At 40.6% G+C, this 26,075-nt stretch overlaps 1 protein-coding gene across 1 annotated transcript in view; it reads right to left on the bottom strand.

Annotated features, from left to right (window-relative positions):
- The window catches only part of LOC132835108 (wings apart-like protein homolog), a 208,926-nt gene that overhangs the window by 120,999 nt on the left and 61,852 nt on the right, over positions 1-26,075 (bottom strand). The window contains exon 3 of the mRNA XM_060854428.1: positions 8,705-9,769. Within this exon, the coding sequence (XP_060710411.1) occupies positions 8,705-9,769 (1,065 nt within the window). The remainder of the gene's footprint in view (positions 1-8,704; positions 9,770-26,075) is intronic.

Raw genomic sequence — 26,075 nt, forward strand, 5'->3', positions numbered from 1 at the left:
TTTTGCTGCAAACGTTTCGTTCCCTGGCTAGGGAACATCATCAGTGCTGTTGGAGCCTCGTGTGAAGCGCTGCTTTGATGTTTCTTCCGGTATTTATATTGGTTTGTTCTTGCCGCTTCCGGGTGTCAGTTTCAGCTGCAGTGATTTGTATGTGGGGTCCAGGTCGATGTGTCTGTTGATGGATGTTCTTGCCGTTTCCGGGTGTCAGTTTCAGCTGTAGTGGTTTGTATATGGTGTCCAGGTCAATGTGTCTGTTGATGGAGTTTGGGGATGAATGCCATGCTTCTAGGAATTCTCTGGCTGTTCTGTCTGGCTTGTCCTATGATAGTGGTGTTTTCCCAGTCAAATTCAGTCAAATGATAGTGGGAAAACACCACTATCATAGGACAAGCCAGACAGAGAACAGCCAGAGAATTCCAAGAAGCATGGCATTCATCCCCAAACTCCATCAACAGACACATTGACCTGGACACCATATACAAACCACTACAGCTGAAACTGACACCCGGAAGCGGCAAGAACAAACCAATATAAATACCGGAAGAAACATCAAAGCAGCGCTTCACACGAGGCTCCAACAGCACTGATGATGTTCCCTAGCCAGGGAACGAAACGTTTGCAGCAAAAACTTCCAGCTCGGCGAGCAGAACCACAACAGTCATCAAGTTCCTGTTACTATTTTCAGCCAGAATCCCCTTGTATTTGCAAGTCGCAATTTAAAATAATTAAACTTTCTACAGCATTAGATGAATAACCAGTGGATGTGGTTCATAACAGAACCAATGACATGTGGAGGGAGAGTTTGGAGAACTTGTAGGATCAGTTTCAGGAGTTAAGAAGTAGGTTGAAACGCAGGATCACCAGGTAGTCTACTCAGAAATATGAGGTGTACCATGAGCTTCAGTACTTAGGCTAAGGCAGATCAGGGAGGTAAATGGGTTCAGGGATAGTATAGAAGAAGCAGTTTAGATATTTGGTTCATTGGAATCACTTTTGGAAAAGGAGAAAGCTGTTCAGTTGAAATGGGCTTAAACATAAGTGAATTTAAGAAACAGGTTACGGCATTAATAATCAACAGCTTAGTTTAACAGGTGTGCTGTTAAATTAATTGTCTGTGTATATACACATTAATCAATTAAAGAGGGACAAAGATGTCTTCTGGTCGTGGTAGTCCCCTACTCGAGTCTAAAGGACCAGGTTCAAGTCATACCAGCCTAGAAACGTGTCATAACATGCCCAGACAGTTTGATATAAAGATGATAAAAGAGGATACAGTTGGGATATGGAGTTAAAAGAGAACTGTTAACAAGTCAATAACATTGAAAAATGGGAAGTTGCCCATTTGGCAGGAACAATAAAAAGGTATATTATTTAAATGGCGAGCGCTTTGAGATGTAGATGAATTTGGGTGGCCTTGCGCATGAATCACACAAGATTAGCATGCAAGTACAGAATAATTAGGAAAGCTATAGAACGTGATCATTTATTGCAAGGGGAACCGAACCCAAAAGTAAGGAGATTATGCTTCAGTTGTACAGGACAGTGGTGATATTGTGCAGAGTATTTAAAGAAGGAGGTAAATATTTTAAAGGCAGCTCAGAGAACATTTACTAGACTAATACTTGGAATGAAGGGTTAGAAAAAGTTAGATAGGCTCGGCTTGTATCTGCTGGAGTTTAGAAGGATAAAAGATGACTTGATTGAACAGACAAAGAGGATTTTGATTGGATAGATGCATTGGATAGAAAAATTTTCTTCTATGGAAGAATCTGAAACGAAAGGTTGTTGTTTAAAAATTAAGGGTCAGCCATTTCAAACACAGATTAGGCAAATTGTTCTTCTGAGGGTCTTTGGAATTGTAGCTAAAAAAGGTGGAAGGAGCAGGGCCTCTATAGTTTTAAGTTAGAGGTAGCAGTAGGTGGGAATATAGATTTGAGGTTACAACCAAATCAGACATGATCTTATTGAGAGGTGGAGCAGGCTCAATAACCTGAATGTCGAGTGTGGTGCTGAAAAAGCACAGTAGGTCAGGCAGCATCTGAGGAGCAGGAGAATGGACGTTTCGGGCAATTTGCCGAAACATCGATTTTCCTGCTCCTCGGATGCCGCTTGACCTGCTGTGCTTTTCCAGCCCTACACATTTGATTCTAATCTCCAGCATCTGCAGTCCTCACTTTCGCCTCAATGACCTAAATGGCCTACTTCTTGTCTTGATTATTGTTTTCTATGTAGGAAAACTCAGTTTCCAGCTTGGATCCAATTCCACTGCATCAAGAAACAATTGAAGATACATGTCCAGCAAAGGTCATTGGCATTGGTAACCTTCCAACTGTAGCAATCCAAAAACAACGACATTTTAAAAGGGAGATAAAATTATTCCAAATTCACGTACTACAAGAGAGAAATCTGAGCCAGGTCAACAGCCTTGAGGAAGATCAAAAGGTAAGTTTCAAAATGGTTTATTTCACATCTAAACTTAACCAAAGAGTTGCAAGACACAAAGATTTTTGTTTCTCAATTGCAAAGGAAAAACATTGTGATGAAAGTTTAACAATTGTTCAGCAGAATTTTCTAAAAAGATCAAGACCATTATTACCACATTTCACATTAAATTTTAAAGTGCAGTGCAATGTCCCTTTTCACAAGCAGCTATCAACTAATCAACTTAATTGTACTTCAACTTAAGTAAATTTCACTTGATAACATGCCTTTAACTCACTGTCACCCCCACCTGTTTTAGAAAGGAATGTTACTTTACGTAAAATTAGGTCTCTATCAAAGCATAAAATGTTTGTTTTGAAGACTTCAGAGCCCTGTATAAGAAACCATTCTTCCTTGTGGATCACATCAGAATGCCAAATGTCCCCAAGTTCGTTTTATAGCAGTCTTCTAAAGGTTAGAAGCTTCTCTGGTTAATAATAGATTCTACTGTGTCAAAACTTCACGTACAAGTTACACATCCACTTTACACCTAGCAAAAGCAGAGTTCACAAATACCAAAAACACTGGCAAACAATTTTAATGATATGAGACAAGAACTTTCAAAAGTTGGAGTAGTTAGTTTGCAGGTTAGTTAGGATGGCTGACAAGTGGGAGACATTCAGGAGCGTGATGATGAGAGTTCAGAGGCATTATGTTTCTGCTGGAGTGAAGGGTAAGGGCTGGTAAGATTAAGGAACAATGGATGAAGATAAATATTGAGGTTCTCATTAAAAAATAAAAAAAAGACAATCTTGTTTTACATACAGACAACTTAGTTCAACTGAATCTCTTCAATATAAAGAGTGTAGAGGCATCCTTGAGAGAGAATTCAGGATGATAAAAAGATTGATATGAGATAACATTGGATTATCCTTAATCTTATCTGCCAGAGATTCTACAGATACATGAAGAGCAAGAAGGTAACTAGAGAGGGGGGGGTAGGGCCTCTTAAAGATCAAGGTCATCGTCTTTGCGTTGAATCCCAGGAAATAGGAGAGATACATAATGAATATTTCACATCAGTTTTTACTATGGACAAAGAAATAGGGGAAGTCTAGAGAACGCAGAGGAAACCAACTGTTTTAAAAACAGTTCACATTACAGAAGAGGACGTTTGGGAGGCCTGAGAGAATATAAAGATGGATAAATCTACGGGGCCTGATCTAATATATCCCAGAGAGTTTTGGGGAGAGAGGAAATTGCGTTACCCTAAAGGTTAGGAGCTTCTCTGGTTAAGTGTGTCTCTGGTTCTCAAAAGACTTTATAAAGCTCTGGTGAGGCCCCATTTGGAGTACTGTGTCCAGTTTTGGTCCCCACACCTCAGGAAGGACATACTGGCACTGGAACGTGTCCAGCGGAGATTCACATGGATCACTGGAATGGTTGGTCTAATCCCCAAGCTGAGGATCCTGGGATTGTATTCATTGGAGTTTAGAAGATAAAGTTTCTTGTAAGAAACTTACAAGATAATACATGGCTTGGAAAGGGTGGACGCTAGGAATTTTTTTCCGTTGGGGGAGGAGACTAGGACCCGTGGACACACCCTTAAAATTAGAGGGGGTCAATTCAGAACAGAAATGCGGAGACATTTCTTCAGCCAGAGAGTGGTGGGCCTGTGGAATTCATTGCCGCAGAGTGCAGTGGAGGCCGGGACTCTAAATGTCTTCAAGGCAGAGATTGATAGATTCTTGATGTCACGAGGAATTAAGGGCTACGGGGAGAATGTGGGTAAGTGGAGTTGAAATGCCCATCAGCCACGATTGAGTGGCGGAGTGGACTCGATGGGTCGAATGGCCTTACTTCCACTCCTATGTCTTATGGTCTCTTGGATTCTACGGTGTCAAAACTTCACGTACTAATTACAGATCCACTTTACACCTAACAGAAGCTGAGTACACAAATACTAAAAACACTGGCAAACAATTTAAATGATATGAGACAAGAACTTTCAAAAGTTGGAGTAGTTACAGCCTCTATTCCTGATGAAACGTCAATTTTCCTGCTACTCGGATGCTGCCTGACCTGCCGTGGTTTTCCAGCACCACTCTAAGCTTGACTCTGGTTTCCAGCATCTGCAGTCCTTGTTTTGACCTAATGTTGTACCTTTGATTCTAAGGTTCTAAGGAGAAGCTGGGAAACTATAGACCTGTGAGCCTGACGTCAGTTGTAGGTAAATTGTTGGAGGTGATTATAAAAGATAGGAGTTATGGACATTTTGAGGGGCAAAAATTGATTAGGGATAGTCAGCACAGTTTAATGTCTCACAAACTTGATTGGTAACTTGCTTTTAAAAAAAAATCAAAGAAATTGACAATGGCAGAACAGTAAACATTGTTTATTTGGATTTTAGTAAGACCTTTGACAGGGTTCCACTTGGTAGACTAATTAGTAAAGTTAGGTCACATGGGATTCAGGGAGAGTTTGCCAATCAGATGTGCAATTGGCTTAATGGCAGGAGACAGAGTAAGGAGAGGGGGTTGCTTTTTGGACTGGAAGCCTGTTACCAGCGGTGTTCCAACGGAGGGTGGTTCGGAAAATCTCCTTTTCCAGCTATCCACTCCACCCTCTCCTCCCTGACCTATCACCCTCATCCCCTCCCCCACTCACCTATTGTACTCTATGCTACTTTCTCCACCATCACCGCCCCCCCCCCCCCCCCCCCCCAGCTTATCTCTCCACGCTTCAGGCTCACTGCCTTTATTCCTGAAGGGATTTTGCCCGAAAAGCCGATTTCGCTGCTCCTGAGATGCTGCCTGAACTGCTGTGCTCTTCCAGCACCACTAATCCAGAATCTGGTTTCCAGCATCTGCAGTCATTGTTTTTACCCCATAGCCAATTGACCTGTATAAAGGGCATGCGTTTTCTTTGTTTGGGGTCTCACTTTGACTCAACCTCGCACGCCTGCGAAGGGGGTCAAAAGGGAGTCACTGAACTTGTACAAGCTTTAATAAACTTTTAACTATTTGTAGAAGATGGTGTGTGCAAATTGTATGCCGTATGCGAAACCTCAGGAAAAAAACCTAACAGAGTTTTACAAGGATGTTGCTGCATATGGAAGGTTTGAGTTATAAAAAAGGCTGGAAAGGCAGGGACTTTCCTCACTGGAGTTTAAAGGTTGACAGGCAAGCTGATAGAAATTTATAAAATAATGAGAGTCCTAGATAGAGTTAACGGTAGTGGTCTTTTCCCTAAGATGGGGATTTTGAAACTGGGGCACATTCACAAGGTGAGAGGAGAGAGATTTAAAAATAAAGACATACAAGGCAAATGTTTTTACACAGAAGGCGATAGTTTGCTTGCGGAATGAACTTCCTGAGGAAGTGGTGGATGCGGGTACAATTACAACATTTAAAAGAGACATTTGGATAGATACTTGAATAAGGAAAGGTTTGGAGTGATATGGGCCTGGAGCAGACAGGTGAGACTAGTTTGGCTCAGCATTATGTTCAATGGGGTGTAGGTTTGCTCACTGAATAGGTTGGATATCCAGACGTTGATGTTACCTAGCCAGGCAACATCATCAATGGTGACCTCCAAGTGAAGCGAAACTGTTGACTCCTGCTTTCCATTTATATATTTGTCCTGGATGGGGCTTCTGGGGTTTGTGGTGATGTCATTTCCTGTTCATTTTCTGAGGGGTTAATAGATGATATCTAGATCTGTGTGTTTATTAATGGCGGTGGTCGGAGTGCCAGGCCTCTAGGAATTCTCTGGCATGTCTTTGCGTAGCCTGTCCCAGGATAGATGTGTTGTCCCAGGGAAATTATGCTTGACAAATCTACTAAAATTATTCCAAGGATGCAACTCGTTGAGTTGATACAGAATAAGTTAATGGATGTGCTTTGTTGGACTTTCAAAAGGCTGTGGATAAGGTCCCACATAAAAGAGGTTAGAGAGTAAAATTAAACAGGATGGGATTGGGAGTAATGTAGCAGAGGCTGGAGGGGGTTAGAATGAGGAGGAGAAAGAGAATCTCAGAAACGTACAACATTCTAACAGGATGAGACAGGCAAGGTATTTTGTAAAATGTCATGAGCTTTACAATTGTAGTGTTTGTTACATTTCTTGCAAACAGGCAGAAAACTAGCCACCAGGATACATGATCAACTAGTCACTACTAGCATCCTTACATACAGATGAGGAAGGACACCATTTTGATTGGGCCAGCACATCCATCCTAGGACAAGCCAAACAGAGACATGCACGAGAATTCCGAGAAGAATGACATTCCAACTTGAATTCTACCAACAAATACATTGACTTGGATCCCATTTATCACCACCGAGGCAAAGAACAGGAAATGTCATCATCACAGGAAATGACATCACCAACCCAAGGAAACTCAAAGAGATCAGGCTATACCACCAGTGCTTCACCCAGAGGCTCACTGAAGATGTTGCCAGTATGGTGACAAAACATCTGAAAATGAACCTTCCAGCTCAGTGAGCAAACCTACATCCAGTTTAAGGATATGGGGCAAGCCATTTAGGACTGAGAAAAGTAGAAAGGTCTTCACCAAGAGAGTAGCGTGCCTGTGGAATTCTCTGCCACAGAAAGCAGATGAGGCCAAAACACAAGGTTTTCCTAAAGGAGCTAGATAAAGTTCAGGCAGCTAACGGCAAAAAGTGCACAGGGAGAAAATAATAGGGTACTGAGTTGGATGATCAGCCACGATCATATTGAATGACACAGCAAACTTGAAGGATTGAATGGCCCAGTCCTGTTCCTATTTCTTGTGTCTATCCACTGGATGTAAAGCTACTTAAGAGTCCATAGTGTTAGAGGCAGTGTATTAGAATGGAAACAGCATTAGTTAACAAACACAAGTCAGAATCATGAAAGTATGGCGCATGTTCAGGATGGCAGCCTATAATCAGCAATGCAGGGAACAGTGTCACAATTATTTACAATTTACTACATCAATAATTTGGAGGAGGGAAGTAAATTTACTTTTGCCAAGTTTACGCATGACAAAAATAGATGGGAAGGCTCATGAGGATGGAAAAGTTTGCAAAAAGCTATAAATAAATTGGGTGACTGGATAAGAAACTGGAAGATGGAACATAATGTGGGAGAATGAGGTTATGCACTTTGACAGGAAGTAGAGAGGGGCTGATTATTATTTAATTACAGATTGTGGACAGTTGCAGCACAGGGGATTTTGGGAGCCCTCATGCATAAATCACAAAAAAAAACTTTGTATCCAGGTAATAGGGAAGACAAATGAAATAGTTATTTTTATATCAAAGAGAGTAGAACATAAAAATAGGAAGTCTTGGTAAAACTATGCAAGGCACTAGTTGGATCACACAAAAATGTCAACAGCTTTAACTTAAGGAAAGCTACATTGAAATTGGAGGCAGTCCAGAGCATATTCATTAAGTGAATCTTGGGCATGTGCTTTTGAAGAACAGTTGGGTAGATAGAGCCTGTACTCATTGGATATCAGAAAAGTTGGAGACAATGTTATTGAAGCATAAAAGGTCAGGGGGCTTGACAGAGTAAATGTGGAAAGGTTGATTCCCCTTGTGACTGACTCCAGGACCAAAGGACATCGTCTCAGAATGAGGGATCATCCATTTAAGACAGATGAGGATGATTTATTCTATTAGAGACAGAGACAGACAGGTTTTTAATCAGTAAGAGAATAAAGGCTTACAAGAAAAAGCAGGAAAAGGGGAATTGAAGATTTTCAGATCAGGCATGCCCTCAACGATGCCAGAATAGGCACAATGGTCTAAAATGCCTACTTCTACTCCTGCATGTTCTGGCTTAATTGTCTGAACTCTCAACAGGTTCACCAGAACATTGCACTCCTCTCCACGATCTGATAAGACATTGCGAAACATTAACATTGGAACTTAACACCAGTGTTTCAATATGCTGTATAATGACTTATGAAGAACTCCAGACTGGCACACACATACGATCAGAGTTTCAAGCCTGTAGCAAATATATGCATGCTTCTAGAAATTATTAGTTTAATACTAAATATCTACGAATGCCAATTTCACCAAGTCGAAGATGTAAATCAGCTATGATCTAATTAAATAATAGAACAAGATTGAGGGCCTCTTGCATCTGTACTTCTATTTGCAAAAAGGCTCACCCAGACTAAATCCAACAACTTTATAGGCAATGGAAGTGGATGATTAAAAAAAATGCAAAGATGATTTTAAATTTTCGAGCAAAACAATTAGTTTTAGTTTCAATGGTGACCCACCTGTATTAGTGCTGTCCTGAGACTGCGGCTGGCTACTCTGAGAGTCGCCTGTTGACTCAGAACCTGATAACAGTTCCACCATTTCACCCATTCTTGTTGATACTTTTTTCTTGCATCTGCCTTCCGAGTCAGTGCCCTCATCCTCGTCAGAACTCTCACTTAGATCGTCAAAACCAAAGTACTTGATTTTATAGTTGGCAGCACCTCCAGTGGATTGGAGAGAATCTTCCTCTCCCTCCTGTTCGTCAAACCCAAAGAACTCCAGCTTCGCATCCTTTTTGGATTTGGAATGGGTTGGCCGGAATCGGACTGTGGTCTTATTAGCTGCAGCTTCCGTCTTTTTCCGCAACCGGCCAGCTTCTCCCAGGTCAGCTGGACCAGTGGTGAACTCATCCATACTACGATCTGTGGTGTCCTGAAGTGTAACATTGCAAGGTGACAGATAAGATGACGGCAAGGTGATAGTGTCTTTTGCAGTCCGAGCTGTAGACGTCTTTCCTGTTGTCCCTAATGAAATTTTGGTGTCCGGTTTTAGGCTTTCCTTGCCCAAAGTCAGATCAGCCTGTGCAGATTTCCCAGTGCCATCAATTACTTTATCAAAGTTTGTCATGCCAGCAACTCCTGGTTTACCTTTATTCGAACGACAATATGTCCTGCAGTTTGATCTGAGGGGCTGGGAATCATTCTCCACCTCCTCATCTTTAAAGCTGGGATGTTCCATCCTCCCCAAAGTCCTTTGGTTACTTTTGATTTCCAAAGGTTTGTTGGGGTTTAAGGAAGTGCCTCCCTGACGGTCCTGCTTGCAGACAGAGGCTTCATTTTTCACACAGGACATACGGCCAAGTCCACCAACCCACGGCTGGAACTCTGTCCTCTGAAGTATTTCAGAGGGGGAGTCTGAGCTCTTCATTAGCTCATCCCAACTGTCTGATGACAATCCATCAGTTTTAAAGTCAGTCAACATTGGACTAGGTGCCTTAGATTTCTTTTCATTTTCATTTGCATTCTTCTTAGAAAAACTAATTTTCTCAATTCCTTCTCTGAATGGATCTCGGTGTTTCACTTCTGTAGAAAAAGAAATTTTTTTTTAGCAGACTGACAAAATCCAATTTATCCTTCTTAACAGCAACTGCACTTTATTTAAAAATTATAATTTTAAATTTCTTCTTTGCCGAGCCATCCACCACAATTATTTGGAGGCTTAAGTTCTTATTCCAGTCCTACAGTACAGTTTACTGGAGTAATTTTACTGTACAAACAGTAGCCCACAATTAGCCACAACATACATCAAAGTCATGGAAAGAACAAAAAAAGTCATGAAAGGAGTTGCAGTTCTTAGCCTGAATTGGCACGGGGTATCACAATTATTTATTTACAAACCCAGTGACTTAGACAAGTGCAACAGACAATTTGATCAAATTTCAGAAGGCTTAGTTACAGAAAGAATTGCCCTTCTTACAAATAGCACCAAAATCTACAGCTTTCAATCACATAGAAAGTCTGGGCCTCTATTATATGCTCCATTCAAAGATTAGCATTATTGAAACTATGACTTCAGCTTAAGTCCCGCTGCAAGACTTGAATCCAATCTTGAGCAGAACATTTACAAGGCATTGGTATTAATCTGTATGGCATTTTTCTAATATAAGCTCAATATACACACATCTCATTTCAGAATTGAGTTGAACAGTTGGAAAAAAGATACAAGCAAAGCTCTTAAGATGGACAATGCTTCTTTCAATACTTTCCTTAAAACAGCAAAAATGTAAGTTTGTGCAGATACCAGAACTCTCACTAAGTTAACAAATGCTGCTTTTAGTACCACTCAAAACTTCGAGTTCCTACTCTAATTAAGCATCCATGTGAGAAAATAATACCTTCATTTAGGAGTTCATGAAAGATCAATTAGTAATTCAACCTTCCTGCAAAGTGTCTTAGTCAGCAACTGACTTGTACTCAAAACCCCACACAATAGTAATATTATTCAGAAACAGAAAGCAGAAGACCACTTGATAGCAATGAGACCATATTATAAGATTGGATGCTCTGAACGTAAAGTTTCCAACTCAAAAGGGAACAAGAAAGGTTCATATTGTATTTGAGGTATTAAAGTCAACACATTTTTCAAATAGAGGAAACAGGTTATAAAAGGGTAGTGCTATATCTCTTCCCATCACAAACTACCCAAGAATCAAATGAACTCAATCGAAAAGATTGTGAGGGACTCTTGAAACAATGGTGGTGCCTGTCTGAGCAAGGATACCCGGGTTCAACTGCCACCTGCTCCAGAGGTTGTAATAATATCTGAGCTGGTTGACTGGAAAATATCTAGAAAAGATTGTGATGACTTAATGGCCAAATACCTAGATATTGCACTCTACCAGGGTCACTTCATCAAGATGCCACAGCACTGTTGCATTATGCCCTAGGAACAGGAAACTGAGGGAGGTTGAGTGTGTAATGATAAACAGTAAAATTGCTAGACCCAATTATAGCCCTAAGTATACACTTCATTATTCAGCAGAAATTAATTAACGGTTTTATGACAAGACTTTACAGTGATGGAATACGTACTAACAGAATATATTCAATTTTTTAAAAGTCATTAAAGTTTAACCTTCTAGTTTAAGGCGAGCTAATTCCAAAATTAAATCTGGAGAAGGATTTTTGAAAAAAGTCACTTATGGCTGTTGATGCCTGCAGGTTTGTATGAGGGCACAGCAGCAGCACTTATGCAGAGTGGAAAATAACTCCCTGAACCACTCTGTGAAGGCAGTACAAAGTCCTTTCAGTCAGCAGGACAAAATTATTTATCAATGTTTCACTCAGCAGATAGCATCAACACAAACAAAGTTTAAGCTTCAACTTTTGAATGAATTTTAAAAAAACTTACAGCTCTTATTTCTAGTTGCTAACATGTGCTAGTGCATATCAAATAATCCCAGTAAGTTTCAATGTACTCGACTTAACATATTTTTCAAAATACGTACTTTGGATACAGAGTAACTCAGAGGCTGGGAATTCTACAGTGAGGAACTCCCCTCCTGACTTTCCAGTGCTTGCCCACCACCTACAAATCGTGAATTGAAAGAGTGATGGAATATTCATCACTTGTCACTACAGTACTCAAGGCAGCATTGGTCATTCACTGTCACTGGGTAAAAATCCTGGAACTCCTTCCCCGAGTATTGTGGGTTTACTGACACCAAACAGTCTACAGCATTCCAAGGTAGGTCGCTAGCCTCAAGGGCAACTCCGATGCTCCAGGGATAACAGCCCTAGCCTGTTCAGCCTATCCTCCAATCCTGGCAATATCCTTGTAAACCTTTTCTGAACCCTTTCAAGTTTTGTGGTGGAGGCTGGTACAATTGCAACATTTGGATGGGTATACGTATAGGAAGGGTTTGGAGGTTTATGGACCGGGTGCTGACAGGTGGGACTAGATTGGGTTGGGATATCTGGTCGGCATGGAGTGGTTAGACCAAAGGGTCTGTTTCCATGCTGTACATCTCTCTGACTCTATGACAACTAATGAAGGGGAGTAAATACTAGTCCAGCTAGCAGTGCCTACATCCTGCAAATGATTAAAAATTCATAAGATAATGACTTATGTTTTAAAGTAGTATGCAAAAGGAAGATTGTATTCTCATAATATTATAAAAAAATTGTATTACTGAGTAATAAGTACCCAGTACCAAGAAATGGCCCTTGGAAATATCCATGAATTAACAGGAGTATCATCCCAGTGTTTCAAACAGATGTTGTGGGATATTTCTGCCTTTGGTCAGATTCAATGTAACAAACAAACAAACAAACAAAGTAGTGGCGCATCGTGGGCAAATCACATTGCCACTGCCATGAGTTTGCTGCTTAACCCAAGATGACAAGCAAGACCAACAACTTTCAGAGTATGGGCATTATTTTATATTTAAAAAAGATAAATCTGTGTTTTCAAGATCTTGAATGTAAGAAATTTTCAGTAATCTGACGAAATATTTTCCACTTGCTTGGATTGGTGCAACCATAACACCTTGAAGTTTGGTATAATTCTGAGCAAAGTAGCCCATCTTCTGATTTAATCACTGACTCCATTTACCAGTGGCACAAAGCTGTTGTAGTCCGCACAACAATTCATCTAGGTTGCTTTTGCAGTACCTCTTGAACCTTTGACTTTCATAACCTACAATCTAGGAGGGACAACGTGAATATCAGTCTTCATGTTCCTGGTGAATGATGTGATGTTTCAGTTCACAAATTTTAAAATTAGTGTGCTCAACAATTTGAATGTATTCCAGTTAATAAATTTTAGCAGTTTAGTTAGTCTTTATGACAAAATACTGATCAATAAAAATCCTCTCTCAACTCTACAGGCATCTAAAAACTCTGATGGATGAGATGAGCCCCTTGGGGCTGAGAAAATACAAATGTTCTATAGACTATGGTATGGACACCTGTGGATTAGCACAGTGGACAACAAAGGACGATAGCATTATGCGTGGCATTATTCGGTGGTATGTTTGCACGATGGGGAAAGTGAACACTGCAGATGCTTTGGAGCTGGAAAAGCACAGCCGGTAAGGCAGCATCGAGGAGCAGGAAAATAGACGTTTTGGTCATAAACCCTTCATCAGGAATGAATGTATTTGTACCATGTTGAGTAGAATGCCCTAGAAACCGAATGCGAGATGGCTAATTAGTCTTGAAATTGCAGAACTACATAATGGGGGATAGAACTTGAGCACTATAAATGTGAGCTGCCTATTTTATGGAATTGGTTCTCATATTGCTCTTTTACATTTTTGCTCAAATAAAAGCTTTGCTTACTTGAACCTTACAGGTTCGAGTACGGTAATTTTTACCACACCAATTAGAGTTTGTGTGAGCAGGAAAATTCATTATAGATTTGGTAAGTATGGACTGTGGGATAGCTAGCATTTGCAAGGGGATATATTTAAGCTGAAGTAAATAAATTTTCCTGATCAAGACTGTTCTCCTCCCACCCTCCAGTCCCAGCTTAAATGACATGGATGGCAGAGTCTCCATGCTTCTCTCAGGAAAATGTCTCCAGTATCCCTTCATAGTTTCTGATCGTCCTTCAATTCTTGATCTCTACATCAAACATTCAAAATGTTTAAACTCTTATATTCTAAACTTAGGCAAATTTCCTTTTCTGCTTTATCTAGAGTGCATAAAGCTTCCCTCTTACATTCTATCCTGGTCCTACAAGTATCTTCGAACACTGCCCAAACAAGTTCAGATGGTTTAGAGTCTTAGTGGTGTACAGCACGAAAACAGACCCTTCTTGTCCACGACGACCAGATATCCTAAATCAATCATGTCGCCTTCGTAGCATTTGGCCCTATCCAATTCATACACCCATCCAGATGCCTTTAAAGTATTGTAATTGTACCAACCTCCACCACTTCCAACAGCTCATTTCACCCTTTGCATGAAACAGTTGCTCCTTAGGACCCTTTTAAATCTTTCCCCTCTCACCAAGGTAGGTTAGTAAATTTGCAGATGACACTAAGGTCGGTGGAGTTGTGGATAGCGACGAAGGATTTTGTAGGTTAGAGAGAAATAGATAAGCTGCAGAACTGGGCCGAGGGGTGGCAAATGGAATTTAATGCGGACAAGTGTGAGGTGATTCACTTTGGTCGGAGTAACCGGAATGCAAAGTACTGGGCTAATGGTAAGATTCTTGATAGTGTAGATGAGCAGAGAGATCTCGGTGTCCAGGTACACAGATCCTTGAAAGTTGCCACCCAGGTTGACAGGGCTGTTAAGGCGGCATACAGTGTTTTAGCTTTTATTAATAGAGGGATCAAATTCCAGAACCATGAGGTTATGCTACAGCTGTACAAAACTCTGGTGTGGCCGCACTTGGAGTATTGTGTACAATTCTGGTCACCGCATTGTAAGGAGGTTGTGGAAGCTTTGGAAAGAGTGCAGAGGAGATTTGCTAGAATGTTGCCTGGTATGGATGGAAGGTCTTATGTGGAAAGGCTGAGGGACTGGAGGCTGTTTTTGTTAGAGAGAAGAGGTTGAGAGGTGTAATAGAGATATGTAAGATAATCAGAGGGTTAGATAGGGTGGACAGGGAGAGCCTTTTTCCAAGTATGGGGACGGCGAGCACGAGGGGGCATAGCTTTAAATTGAGGGGTGACAGATATAGGACAGATGTCAGAGGTAGTTTCTTTATTCAGAGTAGTAAGGGTATGGAATGCTTTACCTGCAATGGTAGTAGAGTTGCCAACTTTAAGTACATTTAAGTCGTCATTGGACAAGCATATGGACGTACATAGAATAGTGTAGGTTAGATGGGCTTCAGATTGGTATGACAGGTCGGCGCAACATCGAGGGCCGAAGGGCCAGTACTGTGCTGAAATGTTCTATGTAATTTCAACTTGCCTTCCTCAGTTTTGATATTAGTCCATCATCTGTAATAGTGTCATCATAATTCATAGTTTATTTTTCCTCTTATAAACTGTTTTCTGACCTTCCTAGAAATTCTTAAATCTGTTTCTATTACTTGTTTACCATGGCCCTATCTTTTACAAATCCTTCAATAGTTCTTTCAGCCTCTGTATATTCCATCTTGGACATTCATCCCTAATACAACTCATTACAGCCAGGCCCTATATTCTGAGGTCAGTGAATAAAGTTTTATATTTCTCCGCAATTGGCAGTTGTCCCTTCAGCTGCCTGAGCCACAAGATCTGGAAATTACACATCAATCCCCTCTAGATGACCTCTTTTAGAACTCTCTTTTCTTCTTACTTGGAATCAAGCTTTTGGCCAGTTGTCCTAATATTGGGATTAACCTTAATTATATAACACTCTTGTAAAAGCTTCTTACAACATCTTATTGTACTAGAAGTATCAATCGAGATACGTTGTTTCTGTTTAATACAATAGTTTCTTCCTTTCCCTTGGACATGTTCCTGATGCATCAGCTTCTACTGGCTAACTCCAGGCTGTTCTTGCACATAATTTTTGCTACAAGCTTTCTTGAACATCGGTGGAGGTAACATTCATTTTGGGCAGGAGGGAGAAAATGGGGAGATAATTTCTATAGAACCTCAAACATGGATACTTTCGATATGAAACTATGACTACAATGGTCAGATGATCTGATGAGAATCTCAGATGAATAAATCCTGAAAATGTTTTATGGTGCACTGAATGAGGAAATGATCAATGTTAAGCTTGTGGTTATTGAGAGATGAAAGGAAAGTGATAAAAAGCAATCAAACAATGTTAACTCAAATGGACAAAGTTAAAATGACATCATCAGGTTATAGTCCAACAGGTTTATTTGAAAGCACACGTTTTTGGAGCACTGCTCCTTCGTCAATTAGACTATAACCTAGTGTTAAGAGATTTTTAAACTTTGTCCACCCCAGTTCAACACCGGCACCACCACATTATAACTCAATGGACCTACGTGGGAATATTTACTTAAAGATAAGCAAAACTGGTAAAGAAATTGTCCTTGAAGGCACTGCCTAGACAGACCTGTTACCTTGCTGAATCCTGGGGAAAACTTGCTTAAGAAAACAAAAATCAAGATTCTCAACCTGCATATCCTAACTGTAACTAAAACAAACTTCAAAGAATTCACTGTAGAAAGCGAGTCAACTTTCAACTTCATGTGTTTTTTTTAAAAAAGAAATGTTGAAGAAAGTCAGGAAATAATCAAAGTTAAAGATCACACACACCAGGTTATAGTCCAACAGGTACTAGCTTTTGGAGCACTGCTCCTCCATGAGGTGGTTGACAACCACCTGATGAAGGAATAGCACTCCAAACGATGGTGCTTCCAAATAAACCTTTTGGACCAGCACCTCCAAATCAGTTAATAATCAAGCTGTCTACTGTATTTAAAGGGCAATTAAATTATTAACCAGTTTTTTTCTTGATATTCTTCTCTAAATAGCTTAACCTTTTTCTAATCTGTACAGACCCAAGCTTTTTAAAGCATTCTTAATTTCCAACTTCATGTTTTGCATTGAATGAGAACTCAATACACTGTGGTTGCTCTCTTGCTATTTTTGTCAGTTTCTGACAAGATACCGGAACTGAATCACGATGGTCAAAACATGAGTTTGAATTTTCAGAGAACAAAATGGACAGCCATTAGTGGAACTTAAAATACTCTAGACATAAAAGATTAATACAAGGCCCAAGACCAAATTAGAGTTTTCTTGCCTTGCCCCAAACAATCCAAAAATCTTCAGCTTCAGCAATTTCATGATACGAAGGCAGGAAATGGCTAAGCAGGACCGAGTGCTCTTTTTTTCCCTCATGTATGCTGAAGAGACAGCTTAAAAGAAGAATCTCATTTCATAGATCACTGACTAAATACAAACATACGTCTTTTAAACCATTGGTACTGACAGGAGTTTTCCTCTCCACCCAAACTATGCAGCTCAATCATGTACCATGTTACGAACAAGTTAACACAAATCTTTTCCTGTGGTTAATCTGTTTAACTAACCTACATTAATTGCTCCTTGTTTTAACATTTAACTCTTAGATTCCCTAGTGTGGAAACAGGCCCTTCGGCCCAACAAGTCTACACCCACCCTCCGGAGAGCAACACACCCAGACCCATTCCCCTCTATTTACCCAACTAATAAAACACCTAATACTATGGGCAATTTAGCATGGCCAATTCACCTAACCTGCACATTTTTGGACTGTGGGAGGAAACCGGAGCACCTGGAGGAAACCCACGCAGACACTGGGAGAATGTGCAAACTCCACACAGACAGTCGCCCAAGGCGGGAATTGAACCCAGGTCCCTGGCGCTGTGAGGGATCAGTGCTAAACACTGAGCCACTCTTATGCACTCAGCAGAAATAGTTACTTGACAATATAAAAAAAAAATCGACTTCAATACTCCAGAGAATTGCAAAAAAACCTGTGCATCAATCTGTTTTCACACTGAACACAAATTTTCCCTATTCCACATCGTAACACCAGTTTTTTTGCATCGTTGCTTCTCCATCAAGAAAGTACATTGCCAAGCACAAATTTCAAATTAGAGTGAACTCTAAAGATTTCTCACCTTCAGTTATTCTTCTAAACGATCGACAGAATAAAATAGGAGAGCTGACCTCACCAAAAAACACTGTTTTGAGGGGGATTGACAGGGTTGATGTGGTAACTGCATGGAGAGTCCAAAATTAGTAAAGGGATGACTATTTTAGACCAAGAGGAACAAGTTTACTGGAACATTGTGAATCTTTGGAATTCTCTATCTGATAATGCCACATAGTCAGTCATATACTTAGTTGTTTATTCAAAGTGGAGTAAAATTTCAAGGGGTATAGCACTGAAGGGGAGGGGTGGTGCCAGGCAAAGAATAAAGTTGAGTTAACAGATTAGCTATGTTGTTTCTGTTGGCACAGAGATTTGAGGGATGTGTGCCTCCTTTTCTTGTGTTGATCATGCAATATTGCTTCCTTAAACTATCAAACAAATCGTAAAGTTTGATTTCAGGTTTTAGTTTCAGACTGCAAAACAGTTAAACACTGACTGAAAAGTGTGCAGTCCAAACCCAACTAAAGCTCCTGACATTTAAAATGCCCAACAGTATCAGTAGGCAGTGACAACTGGTGACACTGTATTAACTAGTTCTGAATCATTACAGTTCTTAGCAAAACATAAAATTGCAACTGATTTCCCCTAAGCAGATAAAATTGAAAAAAGTACCAGAAATTAAAAGTTTCTGCATTGTGTGCCCTAAATTTTACCATTAAGATGTACTACTGTTGCACATGTAAATACAGAAGTCAAACACTAACCCAAATGCAATAGGTGATAAATGTATGTCAGTTACGTTTAAAATAGTTTTCTCTGAAGACAAGACTATCAGGTCAATTCCATTTTAATAAATTCAAGGCAAATTCCAACTGGAGGACGGGTAGTACCATAGAAATCAACCTGAACACTGAATTTAAAGAGAAAGGGCAGTTTAACTAGAGGACTACTTAAGTTCAAAAGTAATAATCCATTTTATTTAAAAAAGATGGAGTCAAGAATTGAACTAATAAATTTCCAAAGTGGATGATCTCCATCCACCAGGAGCGTGGGGCCCAGAGAACACTGCCTTTCAAACTTGCAGGGAGGTTTCCGGAATTCTGCAATGTCACACTTCCCACAGATCGGAATCAGACAATGGCTTCCCATTTGTTAGACAAATCAGACACCATAGTTAGCACTATTTGCCTTTAACAAGAGGGAAGAATAATGGTGTGGTCAGGCAGGGAGGAGAAGTTGGTTAGCTCAGTTGGCTGGATGACTGGTTCTCATTGCAGAGTGACGCCAACTGATTGGGTTCAATTCTCGCACCAGCCGAGGTCATCACTAAGGAGTTTCCTTCTCAACCTCTCCTTCAGCTGAGGCATGGTGACCCTTAGGTTCGACTGCCCACCAAGGGTCTAGTAAGCCTTGATCAATCTTATCTTACTCGAGTGAATTTGTTGAGTCAGTAGCTGAGCCAAATAGGCCAATAAGAAGCAAATTCTAATTTTCAGTCAAGGTGTTTGCAGTTTTGGGGAGACGAAATAAGGAGACCAGCACTCTAATTCCCAAATACTATCCAGTGAATCTGCTTAATCTGAAGCAAGGGCATCCAATAAGAATAGGCCTGCACTCAATTATTGAGTCTGAATCCAGAGTCATGCCATGTACTTGATTAACAGTTTTACACAGGTAGACTCCTAACTATCCTACACCGATAAGCCCAGAGAATTAGGTCACTAGGTGAAGTAACAGAGGTTTGACTTCTTTCTCTTGGTTATTCTGTAAGAAGGAATTCTTTAACAGAACATTTTAACCAAATTAGATTTCTTTTCATTTGCCAAAATGAGAATTTTGGAAGATCATTTTTATTTTTGTTCTCAATACCCGTCCAGTGTTTTGTTTAAACACCTCAGACAAAGAAAGGCAGGCACTGGAAATTCCAAGACTTTTCTGATTAAAGGTAAAGTCACCATAGCTCCAGAGGTGCATGGGGCTGCTGGCTCATTACAGATGAAATTGGTGTTGGTTTAACCTACAGGTCACCAAGGGCAAGGGGAGAGATTGAGAAGGTGGGACCTTCATGGTCACCTCTGTCAGTATGGGAATTGAACCCACGCTGGTGACACCATTCTGCATCACCAATGAGCCATCCAGCCAACTGAACTCCTTTCAGGTTGTCCAGCCAAGTTTGGGAATCAAAGTATGTACCTTTTGTGTTGTGCAATTCAGTACCTAAACCACGAGGAAATCAGACAAACTGAAACACAATCAACAGTGCTAAGTTAAATTTTTAAATGGTAAATATTTTTGAAAGTAACAAATTGCCACTGACAATGCATAACTAGTTTAAAAGGCTAGATTGCTGTTTGTTATGCATTGATATTATTTAACAGTCCAAATCATCAGTTAAGATACAGACAAGCCTACAACAGATCTGCGAAACCTTCCGTTCCCCTCTTAGGGAATTTGTGAAAACATACCTTTAACTAACGGTCACCTGCCTGAATGTTTTTGTTTTCACTTGGGTCCAATTCTTCTTGATAGCACAATTTTAATTGCATTGGTAGCATCTTGCTAAACCGTGTTCCAAGACTAGCTCCTTGATGAATAAGGTCAACAAAACTGCTTGCACTAGTGCGGACCATAAGCTAAATTACACACATCAGATGTTTTCACCCCATTTGCACAGGAGACAACAAATCAAATAGACAATACAACAAAAGCTAATGCAAATAGATGCTGGAAATCTGAAATATGAAAAAAGTCAGATGGAACCTCAACAGATCTAGTATAATTTGCAAAAAGAGAAACAATTAACATTTCAAGTTCCAAAGTATCATCTTGAAGTGAAACATTATCTGGTTTTCTCCTCATAGATAATACCAGACCTGAGTTTCTTCAGCACTTTAAAAATAATCAAACATCAGGGTGGCACCCAAGCCCCAATTTTCAAATTATTTGTTACAAAGTCCGAACTACATAATGGAGAATACACAAATCATCATGGTTTGGTATAAACTCGCTGCTCACTGCTGCAGGACAGTTAAACTATCCAGGTGACACTTACGAATCCAACAATTCAAAATCATCCAAAGACTAAAAATAGCAATCGTTAGTGTACAAGTATCAGCAGTTTATGAAGTGTATTTATGAAACCTGTAACTATAATTATAAAGATTTGAACAGTGTTCAGTTTTGCAAGTCTGAGAAGAACTAGTAGTAGAGTAAGAGATTACAGCATGGAAACAGATCCTTCGGCCCAACCCAATCTAGTCCCACCTGCCAGCACCAGGCACATGTCCCTCCAAACCCTTCCTATTCATATACCCATCCAAATGCCTCTCAATTGTTGCAATTGGACCAGCCTCCACCACTTCCTCTGGCAGCTCATTTCTGACACATACCACCCTGTGTGAAAACGTTGCCCCGTAGGTCTCTTTTACATCTTTCCCCTCTCACCCTAAACCTGTGCCCTCTAGTTCTGGACTCCCGGATCCCAGGGAAAAGACTATTTACCCTATCCATGCCCCTCAATTTTGTAAACCTCGAGAAGGTTACCTCTCGGCCTCCGACGCTCCAGGGAAAACAGCCCCAGCCTGTTCAGCCTCTCCCTATAGCTCAAATCCTCCAATCCTGGCAACATCCTTGTAAATCTTTTCTGAACCCTTTCAAGTTTCACAACATCTTTCCGATAGGAAGGAGACCAGAATTGCACGCAACATTCCAACAGTGGCCTAACCAATGTCCTGTACAGCCGCAACATGACCTCCCAACTCCTGTACTCAATACTCTGATTAATAAAGGAAAGCATACCAAACACCTTCTTCACTATCCTATCTACCTGCGACTCCACTTTCAAGGAGCTATGAACCTGCACTCCAAGGTCCCTTTGTTCAGCAACACTCCCTAGGAGTGTATAAGTCCTGCTAAGATTTGCTTTCCCAAAATGCAGCCCCTCGCATTTATCTGAATTAAACTCCATCTGCCACTTCTCAGCCCATTGGCCCATCTGGTCAAGATCCTGTTGTAATCTGAGGTAACCTTCTTCGCTGTCCACTACACCTCCAATTGTGGTGTCATCTGCAATCTTACTAACTGTACTTCTTATGCTCACATCCAAATCATTTATGTAAATGACAAAAAGTAGAGGACCCAGCACCGATCCTTGTGGCACTCCACTGGTCACAGGTCTCCAGTCTGAAAAACAACCTTCCACCACCACCCTCTGTCTTCTACCTTTGAGCCAGTTCTGTATCCAAATGGCTAGTTCTCCCTGTATTCCACGAGATCTAATCTTGCTCACCAGTCTCCCATGAGGAACCGTGTCAAACGCCTTACTGAAGTCCAAATAAATCACATCTATCGCTCTGCCCTCACTAATCATTTTAGTTACTTCCTCAGAAAACTCAATCAAGTTTGTGAAACATGATTTCCCACACACAAAACCATACTGACCATCTCTAATTAGTCCTTGCCTTTCCAAATATATGTACATCCTGTCCCTCAGGATTCCCTCCAACAACTTGATCACCACCAGGCTCACTGGTCTGTAGTTCCCTGGCATGTCCTTACCACCCTTCTTAAACAGTGGCACCACATTAGCCAACTTCCAACCTTCTGTCACCTCACCTCGGACTATCGATGATACAAATATCTCAGCAAGAAGCCAGCAATCACTTCTCTAGCTTCCCACAGAGTTCTAGAGTACACCTGATCAGGTCCTGGGGATTTATCCACTTTTGTGTTTCTAGACATTCAGCACTTACTTCTCTGTAATATGGATATTTTGCAAAGTGTCACCATCTATTTCCCTACTGTCTATATCTTCCATGTCCTTTCCCTCAGTAAATACTGATGCAAAATACTCATTTAGTAAGGCGGCTCCACACAAAGGCCGCCTTACTGATCTTTGAGGGGCCTTATTCTCTCACTAGTTACCCTTTTGTCTTTAATGTATTTGTAAAACCTCTTTGGATTCTCCTTAATTCTATTTGCCAAAGCTACCTCATGGCCCCTTTTTGCCTTCTTGAGTTCCTTCTTAAGTATACTCCTACTTCCTTGATACTGACCTATGCTTCCTTCTTTGTCTTAACCAAATCCTCAATTTCTTTAGTCATCCAGCATTCCCTATACCTACCAGCCTTTCCTTTCACGCTAACAGGAATATACTTTCTCTTGACTCTCGTTATCTCATTTCTGAAGGCTGCCCATTTTCCAGCCATCCCTTTACCTGCAAACATCTGCACCCAATCAGCTTTTGAAAGTTCTTGCCTAATACCATCAAAATTGGCCTTCCTCCAATTTAGAACTTCAACTTTTAGATCTGGTCTATCCTTTTCCATCACTATTTTACATCTAATAGAATTATGGTCGCTGACCCCAAAGTGCTCCCCCCACTGACACCTCAGTCACCTGCCCTGCCTTATTTCCCAAGAGTAGGTCAAGTTTTGCACCTTCTCTCATAGGTACATCCACATAATGAATCAGAAAATTGTCTTGTCCACACAAATTCCTCTCCATCTAAACTCCTAACACTATGGCAGTCCCAGTCTATGTTTGGAAAGTTAAAATCCCCTACCATAACCAATCTATTTTTCTTACATATAGCTGAGATCTCCTTACAAGTTTGTTTCTCAATTTCCCTCTGACTATTGGTGGTGGTGGTGGTGGTGGGGGGGGGGGGGGGGGTCTATAATACAATCCCATAAAGGTTTTCATCATCTTATTTTTCAGTTCTATCCAAATAACTTCCCTGGATGTATTTCCAGGAATATCATTCCTCAGTACAGCTGTAATGCTATCCCTAATCAAAAATGTCGCTCCCCTCCTCCCTTGCTTCCCTTTCTATCCTTCCTGTAGCATTTGTATCCTAGAAAATTAAGCTGCCAGTCCTGCCCATCCCTGAGCCATGTTTCTGTAATTGCTATGATACCCCAGTCCCATATTCCTAACCATGCCCTGAGTTCATCTGCCTTCCCTGTTAGGCCCCTTGCATTGAAATATTGCAGTTTATTAGTTCTACCTTGTCCCTGATTGTTTGAATTGCTTCAGTTCTCAACCGTACCAGTCTCAGATTGATCTCTTTCCTCACTATCTCCCTGGGTCCCACCACCCCACCTTTTGTTTAAATCCTCCCAAGCAGCTCTAGCAAATCTCCCTGACAGTATATATTAGCTCCCTTTCAATTTAGGTGCAATCTGCCCTTCCTGTACAGGTCACTTCTACCCCAAAAGAGATCCCAATGATCCAAAAATGAGAATCACTTCCCCACTATACCAGCTCCTCAGCCATGCATTCATCTGCTCTATCCTCCTATTCCTGCCCTCACTATATCGAAGCACCGGGAGTAATCCAGAAATTACTTTTCTCGAGGACCGACTTTTAAAATTTCTGCCTTTCTGTAATCTTTCAGAGTCTCAATCTTTTCCCTTCCTATGTTGTTGGTTCCAATGTGGACAATGGCCTTTTGCTGGCCCCTCGCTCCCATGAGAACATTCTGCACCCTCTGAGACACCCTTGATCCTGGCACCAGGGAAACAACACATCATTCTGCTTTTTCACTGCTGCAAAGATAAACATGGAGAAAGGAATACAAGGATATGCTGATATGGTGAATGGAAAGTAGAGAGGAACCCCATGTGGAATGAAGATACAGATCTGTTGGGAACAAGGGCCTGTTGACGTGCTATGGAAGACAGGACTGTTTCTTCTGTATCAAGGATTACTTATGTTTAATTATACAGGGTAAACAATAGGAGATAACTAAATCAGTTGTATTATTTGTTAAATTGGTGGAGATGAATTGACTGCTATTACTCTTGACTTGTGTTTATCAAGAAGGAAGATAAATATCTTGGTACGTCAGTAAAATCTGAATTAATTCACTTAAAATAGGGATTCATTCTTGCTAGTTTGGATTCTTAGAGAGAGCTAGCCATAAATAGGAGCTGTCAGCAGATAGATGACAAATGTCTGGTACACAGGTGGTTGTGCAGTGCACTTTCAGTTCCATTAATGACACATGATTCACCCGTTTGGCCCAAAAGCCTCAAACAGTGCTGGAAATGAGCTTGTGGCACCTTGTGTCGATGTAAAACCAATACCACTGTTGAAAAACAACCTTAGTGAATCTAAGCCACAAGAGACTACCCGCCCAAAAGAAGCACCCTGAATTTGCAGTGAAGCTGGCAAGACCTCAAATGGGTGCACAATAGTAAATTCACACACACACCAAGGTAACACAGCAGGTCTCGCAGAGTCTGTAGAGAGAAAGCAGAGTTAATGTTTCAGGTCCAGTGACACTTCTTCACTGGAGCCAAAAACATTAATTCTGCTTTGTCTCAGAGGTGTTGCCAGATCTGATGATATTTTCCAGCAATTCCTGTTTTTGTTTCTGATTTCCATCATCCACAGTTCTTTGGTTTTTTTTTGCTTAACATAAACAGTGATGTTAATGTGTGGAAAAAGTAATGGCTAGTAACTACAGTAGGAATATTTCAAGTTACACAAGCATGTTGTTGGAGTACAAATAAGTAGACAGCATCAATTGTATCTGTGGACATGCACAAATGCACTACTGTCTACCCTCCTAAATACACAAATAAATGTGTACACATACTTCACAGTAACGATCAGGGTTTAAACAAGCATGGTCACTAACAAGACCATGTCTCCTATAGTTTTTATCATTTGAACCTTTCAGCTCATTACTTGCAACAGCAAGAGTAGAATTACATTCTAGAGAGTTGAGTCAGGAAAATGAAACTATAACTAAGAATCTAAGATATCAGAGGGTCAGACAATTTGTTGGCAGCACTGTGTCATGGCTTTATTTGTGAATTAGGTTTGGAACTCCACAATACTATCTGATCACAGCACAAGGTCAGGGCTGCCATTAAATTATCACAGTACACTTGCTTCTCCAATTATTAGTTCTACCCTTGGATATTTTACAATGTTACAGACAATGCGTTTAAAGCTACCAGTTCACACAGACTTGTGACTGGTATCTTACCACTCTGTGGCAAAGTCTATTATGATTAATTGTCACTGATATATACATTTCATTGCAGTTCCTGTTGATATTTGACAAGATTGGTCCAAGCAAGCAACAAAATGCAGTCACACTTGCAAGCACATCATGACAATTCATTAATCCCAAAATGATAATGCATGCTATTTACTCCCTCATCTCAATGATGAAGGGTCAATTTAAATAAGGAAGCAAAAATTGTTTTAAGATTGCAATTGAATTGCATAATAAAAAGTTCATTGTGACACATCCCACTCAATCCAGCAAATTATGGTATCTAGAGTTCGAGCAGTTGAGGTTTTGCAC

The sequence above is a fragment of the Hemiscyllium ocellatum genome, chromosome 43 (genome assembly GCF_020745735.1).
Source record: "Hemiscyllium ocellatum isolate sHemOce1 chromosome 43, sHemOce1.pat.X.cur, whole genome shotgun sequence".
Taxonomy (NCBI): domain Eukaryota; kingdom Metazoa; phylum Chordata; class Chondrichthyes; order Orectolobiformes; family Hemiscylliidae; genus Hemiscyllium; species Hemiscyllium ocellatum.